This window comes from Myotis brandtii, unplaced genomic scaffold (assembly GCF_000412655.1).
Source record: "Myotis brandtii unplaced genomic scaffold, ASM41265v1 scaffold419, whole genome shotgun sequence".
Lineage (NCBI taxonomy): Eukaryota > Metazoa > Chordata > Mammalia > Chiroptera > Vespertilionidae > Myotis > Myotis brandtii.
Window position 1 is genome coordinate 1,955,388 of NW_005366075.1, and position 10,705 is coordinate 1,966,092.

General features: G+C 44.6%; 1 protein-coding gene across 1 annotated transcript in view; it reads left to right on the plus strand.

Moving 5' to 3' along the window:
- Positions 1–6,061: 6,061 nt before the first annotated feature.
- The window catches only part of HABP4 (hyaluronan binding protein 4), a 48,500-nt gene continuing 43,856 nt past the window's right edge, over positions 6,062–10,705 (plus strand). Inside the window, exon 1 of the mRNA XM_014545704.1 lies at positions 6,062–6,079. Coding sequence (XP_014401190.1) covers positions 6,062–6,079 — 18 coding nt within the window. The remainder of the gene's footprint in view (positions 6,080–10,705) is intronic.

The window sequence follows — 10,705 nt, forward strand, 5'->3', positions numbered from 1 at the left end:
CCTTCCTTCCTTTCCTTCCTTTGCTTTACCAACATTTATTGAGTACCTACTATGTGCAGAGCCTGTGTTACTTATAAGAATACAATGACACATAAGATTTGGTTCCTGCTTTCATTTTTCATTTTTTTGACAGCTTTACTGTATAACCCATATTCCATGCAGTTTCCCCTCCTGCCTGAGAGAAGCCTTTTCTAGCGGTCAACAAGGGCAGGGGCAGGAGAGCCAGGAGCCCCAGAAGGCAAGGGCCTGTGTCTCAGCCCAGGCCCTGGGGGTCTAGCCACATAGTGGGCCAGCCGCTGAGCTTTGTTCCATGCAGTGTCTAGACCAGCCGTGGGCAAACTACGGCCCGCGGGCCGAATCCGGCCCGTTTGAAATGAAAAAAACTAAAAAAAAAAAAAAAGACCGTACCCTTTTATGTAATGATGTTTACTTTGAATTTATATTAGTTCACACAAACACTCCATCCATGCTTTTGTTCCGGCCCTCCGGTCCAGTTTAAGAACCCATTGTGGCCCTTGAGTCAAAAAGTTTGCCCACCCCTGGTCTAGAGTCTCCCCAGCCCAAGCTGCACATAGAAGTGTTCTGGCTCCAGCCTTGTTGATGATGGCTCCAGACTCCCTGGTGCACCCACCCCCCACCCTGCCCCAACCTCTCCTGCTTCAGCCTTGACTGCCTGAGCCCGGGGGGGGGGGGGGCTGCTCCTGCATTCCCAGGGATTGTGGGCCATCTCTGCCCTGACCACCCGGCGAACTTCTCCACCATCGGTGGGCTGTGATTATGGACCCCCCTCTCAGCTCACCTTCCTCAAGGGAGTCTGGGCTCCTTCCAACTTTGTTCTTCCCTGGGCACCCTCCCTCTGGGAGCTTGTTATAAATGCACAATCTCAGGCCATCCCTAAAGAGCCTTTAGGGTTCTTTTTCCACTCTTATTTTAGTCCTCACCTGAGAATATTTTCCCATTGATTTTTAGAGAGAGAGTAAGAGAGAGGGAAAGACAGAGAGAAATATCAATGTAAGAAAAACACATCGATTGGTTGCCTCCTGCACAGGCCCTGACCAGGGCCCAGGCTGGGAAGGAGCCTGCAACCGAGGTAGGTACCTGCCTTTGACCGGAATTGAACCTGGAATCCTTCTGTCTGCAGGCTGACACTCTTTCCATTGAGCCAAACCGGGCAAAGAGCTACGTTTTTTGTTTTGTTAATCCTCACTTGATATTTTTTCCATTGATTTTTAGAGAGAGAGTGGAAGGGAGGGGGAGAGACAGAGAGAAAGAGAAACATTGATGTGAGAGAGACACATGGATTGGTTGCCTTCAGGCACATGCCCAGATCAGGGCCTGGGATCAAACCTGCAACTGAGGTATGTGCCTTTGACTGGGAATTGAACCCGGGACCCTTCAGTCCACAGGCCGACACTCTATCCACTGAGCCAAAGCAGTTAGGGCTTTTTTTTTTTTTTAAACCACTTTTATATTTACTCTTCTGTCATAGTTTAAATATTCTCTGTATTACATTTTCCATTTAAATTACTATGTGCTTCTGTCTTCTGATTGGATCCAAACTGATATATAAAGCATTAGCATATGGCCACTAAAATAGTAACATAGATGCATTTGTTGACAGAACTATGTCTATGACTTTCTTGAGTGAAAAAAGTAGCTATGTAAAATTACATGTGCGCACATGTATGAAGAAGACTAGAGAAAGCTTAGGAGATGTTGGCAGTGGTTATTTCTGGGTGGTGAGATTTCAGATGAGTTTTACTTTCTTTGTGTTTTTCGTAGTTTTAATTTCTTTCCATGATTGTATAATTTCACACAAAGCAATAAAGTTAATTCTTCCCTACCCTCAAAAAACTGGTGACACACTCTATGTTTAAAAGGTAAAGTCCAAACTCCTTACAATGCCACATAAAGTTATTCAAGGTCTGGCCCCTTCCTAGTGGTGTGGCCCATATTTTGCCATCAGCCCATTGGAAGCTCCCGAGGTCCTATCTGTGGGCATATGTAATTCTCCCTGGAATAGCTCAGTCATTCACCCAAGCCCTGGTCTAAACCTCTCACCTTTAGAGGCTTTCCCAACTCATCCCCCTTCTCCTGTGTTCAGGTGGTAAGTTCCTCAATGCACGCGGGGGAGGCCTTCACAGTGGGAGAGGTGGCCTGAAGGTTGCCTGACCCCTGCTGGCCCAGAGCTCCGTCCTTCCTGGGTGTCCGGCAACCTTCTTCACTGTGTGCTTTGGTCCCAGGCTGCACACCTCAGCTGTCCCCGCTCCTAGATAACGCCAAACGTGTCAGCGACAAAAGACAACCAGGCTTCCAGCGTACGATCCCGACAGATCCAATTGCTGGTTTGTATTTTTACAGACCAGCTCCTCAAATTTCCCCGGGCACAGACGTCTCTTAGGGAGGTTGTGAAGTGTGGATTCGGACTCAGGAGCTCCGGGATGGCCTCCCTTAGAGAGCGAGGTGTTGGCTTACTTTTTAGTACATTTCTGAAATCTGATCCGATCAGAAGAGCAGCCCTGTTTCAACATCTTAGTCAATTCAGACTTAGCATGCACACATATAGTTTTTATCCCACGAAAGGACATTTTAAGGGAGGACCTAAGTATATCATTGCTTCTCACCATTTTAGTTATAATTATGGACCCCCCCACTCAGCTCCCCTGCTGGGCTCATGTGCACAATAACACCTTCTCCCTGCTTGCATAGCTCTTTAAGGAGAAAGTCCCGTCCTGCTCCCCTCCTAGCTGCTAGCCGGGCGCTCAGTAGGAAAGGATAACGGGTAGGAGTGCAGACTTAAGCCACACTGCCTGCACTCAAGACCCAGTTCCAGCAAATACCTGAGGCACTCACTCACTGTAAGACGGGAGGGTACAAGCATCTCGCGCCTCAGGCTGTTACAGGGGTTAAGTGAACAGATAGAAAATTCTTAGAATGATGGCTCGCACCTCGTAAGCACTATATATGTAAAATTCAGCTATTGCCTATTGGCACATGTGCAGAATAATGAATCTTTCAGAAAAAAGGAACAATATCACATCTATTTGGTCATCTAACATATATTAATTAATTTTCACACATTGATTTGTTTTATTTATATTTTTAATTAATTTTTTTAGAGAGAAAGAGGAAGGGAGAGGGAGAGAGAGATAGAAACATCAATGAGAGAGAAACATCAACATCAAACAGCTGCCTCCTGCACGCCCCCTACTGGGGACTGAGCCTGCAACCTGGGCATGTACTCTAACCGGGAATCCAACCAGCGACCTCTTGGTTCATGGGTTGATGCTCAACCACTGAACCAGACTTACCGGGCTACTTTATTTTTTTTACACGTTCAAAATTGTCAGGAGCACATGTATACAAACAAGAAATTCATTCACTCACACAACAAACATTTCCTGAATGAAAGGCACTTTCTGGGCCCTGAAGATGAGACCAGAAAAGGTAAGGAAAGGATCCTAAATGAATGAGATGCAATGCAGGGCACATCATGCCAACCACATGCCCGAGCTAGTCACCGCCCGCGGGGAATTCCGTGTCACCGCCCAACTGCCCAGCCCTCCAGTCCTACCTGCTGGTAGTGGAAAACAGTTCCCTCGGGAACCACGGCTGCCACTCAGTCTCGGTGTTTAGGGGGTTGACTCCAAACTCCAGCTTGGTCTGGTGATCTGGGCCTGGCTGATGAGAGAATGAAATACCTTTTTTATAGAAACCAGTTCAATTCTGGGATCCCTGCCCGTGTTGACATTAAGGTCCTCTTCCTTTTCCTGCTGGGCTGACAACTGTAAGTCTTAAACACGGCATTGCTGGGACCATCTATGAAGAGACACTAGTAAAAGGGAAGCCAGTGCAGAAGAAAATAAAGCAGAGAAAGTGGGAGGGGCAGAGAGAGAGAGAGAGAGAGAGAGAGAGAGAGAGAGGTCAGGCCCTGACATGGTTTACCCCATCAAGATATGCCTGATTCATTCTTGGCCTTTTTTTCGTGGTCCAACCAAGTCCCTTGTTTTACTTAATCCAGGTGGGTTTTCTGTCGCTCACAACTGGAAGAATCCAGAAGAAATGTGGGACTAAAAAGTTCTAAATTCAAAATTATTTAATTCAGCCTCGATGAAAGTTATAACTTCTATCAAAATTTTCATATTAGGAACTTGGAGAGAATAAAATAACTGGGCTCTGGGCACAGGGCTCTGAGGATGCCAAGCTCGGTGGTGCCGCAACATCTCATCACGGGAAAGAAGGCTGGAAGAACCTCAGTGACAAACATTAGTAGGTTGGGCATAGGTCCTCTCCAGGCTTCAGCATCCTCTGTCCGGTCACATGGATGGATGCGGGCTTGCGACAAGTCCTTACAGCATCTTGATTGTTAATGGTGCAGGTTCTACAACTCCTAACTTTGAGACTGTGCACTTGCTTTATTCATTTGCTGTGAGAGACTGAATTCGAATTCACCTATCAACCTTGTAACAACTAAACCAGAAACTATAATTTAATTGATCTTATCACAATCAACTCAGCAGGCATAAAAGACAGATGAAACCCTCTTAGAGTTAGAAAAATATTTTTGTTCCTGCATATACTATCAAGTAGAAACAATTGTAAGAACTGTAATTTTTTTTACCTTTTAAATTTTACTGTTTTGGTTTTATCTTCCCATCAAAATATGAGGAGTGCAGGACTGATGATAATCATCCTAATTTTAGAGAGAGAAATGGTAAGCAAAGAGATAGCAGTCATCTATTTGTAAAACCGAGTAAATGGAATGCAGCTCTTTGGTGATTCACAGAAACTCACACCTTTTACAGCCTGAGGGGCCCCTCAGCCTTGGCCCTCATCCACGTGTTGCTCCTGGCATGTAATTAAAAGTAATAAAGCTACAGTTTTTTAAACTCTGAACTGATCTCTCTGTGTATTTAAGTCAATATGGAAGATGTTAGTGTATTTTATTATTCCTAATGGAAGTCATATGTCAAGTAACTCAATGTAATTTACATTTTATATGTAGTTAAACTTCACTGCATTTCACTGGTGCCAATAAACAATGGCTATGGAAGGGAAGGTGGTATGATTCAGCATCCAACACCTCAGATTTTTTTTGTATGCCTTATTATCTAAGCTATATGATTGTGTGTGTGTGTGTGTGTGTGTGTGTGTGTGTGTGGTTTTCATCTGTTTCTTTTTTTCTGTTTGGTATTATAATTACTAGAGATAGTTTTTATATCTTGGATTATTAGCAAGTTCAGTCTATTGAACTGATCACATTCAACATAATGTTACCAGTAACTCATGCTAATGTGGTAAAGTTGTATTTTAGGGATGGATTCATGGATACAATCTCCCAGAAAAATGGTCAGGGAAAAAATGTGAGGCTGCTTAAAAAGTTACCATCAGCAAATTCCACATTACTTCTCAGCCCCATAGGAGCTAATACCAGCTAGAGGCCACCATCTCTATTTCAGTGGTTGTAAAGGTATTCTTAATCCTGAAGCAACCAGGATTGGTTGGCTGGTAACTTTAAAACACGATTTGGAAATTAGAATGGAGTACTCACAGGGCATGCCTTAAGAACTTGCCGTGGTTGGCTATGTTGGAAAGGATAGGAGAAGAATGGGGGAGGGGGATGTCTCCAGATGTTCACTAGGAGTATGACAGGCTCGTCTCTCAAGTGGCAATGGTTCCTTGATGGTGTGGCTTGGCGATGGGCAGCTTAAACATGCCAGTGACAACTTCGACTTGAAGCGGTGCGTCTCCAAGCATGGTTCCTGGTGTATCTGGTGATCCTATCATATGAAGAATCTTTGAAAATTTCATTCACCTCATAATGATGAGTGTTGTTAGGACTCTACCTAGTCTTAGGCCTGATTCAAAATTATAATGATTATGATGATGATGATGATGATAGTAGCCATGTTGATAATGACTGTGACCGAGAATTTACACTGTGCTGGGCATGGTGCTGAACACTTTGTATGTGTTATCTGACCTACACCTCACAATAACCCTCTAGAGTTGGTAGCATTATTGTCTTCATTTTACAGAAAATGGAGGCACAGAAACGAAAATGGCCAAGGTCACAAAGGTAGTTAGTGGCCAAGCCAGGATTCAAATCATGGTCTAACTCCAAAATATATGCTTTTAAAAAATGTGGTAAAATACACATAAAGTTTATTATTTTAACCACTTTAAAGTGTACAATTCAGTGGTGCTTTGTACATTCACATTTGTGCAACTGTCACATTATATAATTGCTGAAAATTTTCATCACCCCAAAAGGCAACCTCATGCCCATTAAGCAGTGACTCCTCACCCCCTTTCCCCAGAACCCCTGGCAACCACTCATCTGTTTTCTGTCTCTATGGATTTGGACATTTCATATGAATAACATATAATATCTGTGTCTGGCTTCTTTCACTTAGCATAATGGTTTTAAGATTCATTCGTGTTACAGCAGGTATCAATACTTCATTCCTTTTTAGAGCCAAATATTAACCCATTGTGCCACATTTTTGTTGTTGTTGTTGTTTTAAATATATTTTATTGATTTTTTACAGAAAGGAAGGGAGAGGGATAGAGAGTTAGAAACATCGATCAGCTGCCTCCTGCACACCCCCACTGGGGATATGCCCGCAATCAAGGCACATGCCCTTGACCGGAATCGAACCTGGGACCCTTCAGTCCGCAGGCTGACGCTCTATCCACTGAGCCAAACCGGCTAGGGCCCACATTTTGTTTATGCATTCATCAGTTGATGTATACTTGGGTTGTTTCCAACTTTTGGCTATTGTGAGTAGTGTTGCTACAAACATTCAGGTACAAGTTTTTGTTTGAGCACCTGCTTTCAACTCTTTTGGGTAAAAAATATAGTCTTTGAATCATAAACCTATGCTGACTAAGCAGGAGATGACCAAATATCTCAAAATCTTCAGACATTCAAAAAATTCCGACGACCTACTGTACAACCACCTAGCATGCTACGCACTGGGAATATACATTGCAACGAATAAGACAGGCACCATCCCTGTCCTCCTCAGGAATGAAAGAAAATTGAGTGAGTAAAACACAGACCTGGCAGCAGTTAGGATTAAGGGTTCCCTTTCCATTTGCTATTATAGGAAAGTACAAAAGGGCAAGGGTGCTCCTGAGCGAGATGCTCTAACAGGATGCTTCTGGATCCAAGAGACAAATACAACCTAGAATGGCTTAAACAATAATGGCATTTATTGCCTTACGGAATAACTAGAGGCCCGTTGCATGAAGATTCACTCAATAGGCCTTCCTTCCCCTGGCTGCCGGCACCGGTTTTCCTCCGGCACCCGAGACCCAGGCCTTTGGTTTGGCCGCAGCAGCGAGGCTTGGCTTCTCTGGCTTCTCTGCTCCGGCTGCAGTGGAAAAAAACAAACTCTTCAGTCTTCAGTCATCTACAGTCTTCAGTCATCTTCAGTTTTGGATCCGCACCTGCATATGCAAATTAACCGCCATCTTTGTTGGGTTAATTTGCATAGTCATCCTGATTGGCTGGTGGGCGTAGCGGAGTGACACTAATTTGCATGTTTCTCTTTTATTAGTGTAGATAAGTCTGAGGTAGGTAGGTTCCTGAGCAGGAAAATCAGCAGCTCAACATCAAGGAACTAGATTTTTTCTATCCCTCTGCTCGGCCATCCTCATAGTCATAACAAGAAATGGCAACTCTAGGCATCATGTCCTCCTCCTGTAACCAGGACCAAAGAACAGAAGTGGGAAGATGGCAGACCCCTTCCCAATCCCTTTTTAGGTATAAGATAAAGGTTCCCAGATATCCTCCAGAATAATTCACCTCCCATCTGTACTGCCAGATTTGCACCACAAGCCTATTCCTACACTAATCATTGGCAAGGGAATGGAAGTACACTGCATGATTTGAGATTAACCAACTTTGAGGCTGAAAGAGGGCCCAACTTCCCCTGGGGCATATAGCTATCTAATGCCCTAACAAAATACAGGTTCTGGGGAAATACAAGAGGGAAAGATGGGCAGCCAAGAGTGTATGCATGGGCCCTTGGCAAGAGTTCCAGTTCTTTGAGCTGGGTATTCTTTTTTTGTTTTAATCCTTACCCAAGGACATATTTTTATTGATTTTAGAGAGGGGGGAAGGTGTAAGGACAGGAAAAAGGACTTTCTTTTTCTTTGCTTCACAACTTATGACAAGCATCTGATAATTAAACCCCAAGATTGTTATCTCCCCTGATTTAAACAGCCCCTTCTGTTCAAATTGCAAGATAAGATAAGCTACTCTCAAGGCTGCATTCTTGCATCCCTTCCTCCCTTCTGTTTTCACAACACAGAGTCTCAAGTTAGCAGAAAGTTCCTGCTCTATGCATGTTTTACAGGCTTAAGAAAAACACTGATAAGACACCTCCCTGACTGCCTCCTGGAAAGCAAACTAACTGTAACTTTTCAAGACAGCCCCAGGTATCTGCTCAATTTCAACACAAACCCCACCCTTCCTTGTCACCTAGCAACAGCAGTCATTACTCTTTAAAAGTGGAAGGCACCCTTTGTTTTTTGCCTTGTATTGACTAATGATACACCAGCCCTTTCCTTGCTTGGAAAGTAAAATACACTTCCTCTCTGTATCTCTTCTTTACTTGTGAATTCTTTCACAGCCTGTGTCACCATCCAAAACACTAACAGAAGGGAGAGAGACAGAGAAACATCGATGTGAGAGTGAAACATCAATTGGTTGCCTCCCATATGCGCCCCCACAGGGGATGAACCTGCAACCTAGGTATGTGCCCCAATGGGGAATCAAACCTGAAACCTTTTGGGGTAGAGGATGAGGCTCCAACCAACTGAGCCACCCGGCCAGGGCTGAGCTTGGTGTTCCTTGAATTCTAGGCCTCAGTTGAATATGTCACAAGAAAAACAAACAAAACCCCAAACCTCAGCATATTCAAGAGTAAACTCATAATTCTCATCAGTGTTCTCTTCCAGTGCTCTAATTCTTTGTGATTAGCACCACCATTCCAGCTGCACCAGAAAAACAGACATCATCTCACCCCCTCCTTTTCCTCGTCCTCATCCATACCTAGTGTATCACCAAGTCCTATTGATAAAACCTGCAAAATAGTTCTTGAACTCTCTTCACCTCCACTGCCATCGTTCTAGTACAAGTCGCCATCATCTGCTCTTTCCTGGAGCTCTGCACCAATCTTCTGCTTGATTGACCTCCCTCCAAGCCCTTCATGTTGCAGCCAGAGTAGCCTTTTCAAGTATATGCTCGTGTTTATCATTTGCTTCTCACTGCTCTGAGAACAATGACCAGACCAAACAAGGCCCTCCTCCAACTCTTTGCAACCCAGGTCACTGGTTTTCTTTGAGTGTGTGCCTGGGCTGTGCACTAACCCACCTCAAGACTTCTGCACTTGCCCTTGCTCCTGCTCTTGTCATCCTTCAGATGGCAGCTTAATCTGCACTTACTAGGGGAAGCTTCAGGTTCCTTTTCCATCTCCTAGGGAAGTCTGTGCCTTCCCTTCGGCACACTTTTCTGTCTATATACTGTGAGATCCATAAATCATGGAGTTAGTATCTCCTACAACATAATGCCTGGCACATAGTGTTAGGAAGGAAAAAAAAGAAGGCTTTTCTTTTTCTTTGCTGTAGCCTTCCACAACTTATGAGGTGCATCTGGTAATTAAACCTTAGGATTGTTAGCTCCTCTGGTTCAAACATTCCCTCTGTTCAAACTATAAGACAAGGTACTTTCAAGGCTACATTCTTGCATACACTTCTCCCTGCTGGTTTACAACCCAGGGATAATTAGTTTACAACCCATTTCCCTTCAAACAAGCCTCTTTTAAACTCTTCACAACTTTTGCTCTAGGAATATTATAGACTTAGGAAAAATCATGATAAGACTCCTCCCTAGGACATCTGCCGGGATTGTCTCCTAAAGAACTAACAAAGCCAACTCCCCTGATGTCTGCTCAATGTCACCTAGCAACAGCAGCAGCCAGAAAAACCTCCCTGCCTTCCTTGCCCAAGGCTTTAAAAGGAAGGGCAGCTTTTTTTGTGTGTGTATTTTGCCCTGGCGTTGATTAGCACAGCCCTTTCCCTTCGGGGAAAGTAAAAATAAACTTTCTCTTTACATTTCTCTCTTCTTTTGTTTTTTCTATTGATTTCAGAGAGGAAGGGAGAGGGAGAGTGAGAGAGAAATACCAATGAGGAGAGAGAATCATTGATCGGCTGCCTCCTGCACGCCCCCCACTGGGGATCAAGTCCTTAACGGGGCATGTGCCCTGATTAGGAATAGAACTGCGACCTTCAGGTTCATAGGTCACGCTCAACCACTGAGCAGGCGGCTGGGCTCTCCTTTTAGTTGTGGATTCTTTCGCAGCCCTCATCACTGGCCAAAAACTCTAACACACAGTAAGTGTTCAGTGGATAAATGAATATACAAACTTCAAAGAAGAGTAGCCAATAATGAATGTTGTGAATCCAGTCCCAGAGAGAACGCAAATGGTCTCCACCCACCCACACGGGCGGACCTGCCTGGACCACAAACTCCGCGCTCCCCGCCCCTTGGGCCCCGCCCCTCCCTGTGAGTCCAGGGGTGGGGCATAGAGGTCGGAGGACGTGACAGAAGCCGGCCTCTGATTGGCCTTCCAGGCGTGTCCGTAGGACAAGGGGCGTGTCTGCGTGCTCTGATTGGCTGTCTGGCGGCGGCTGG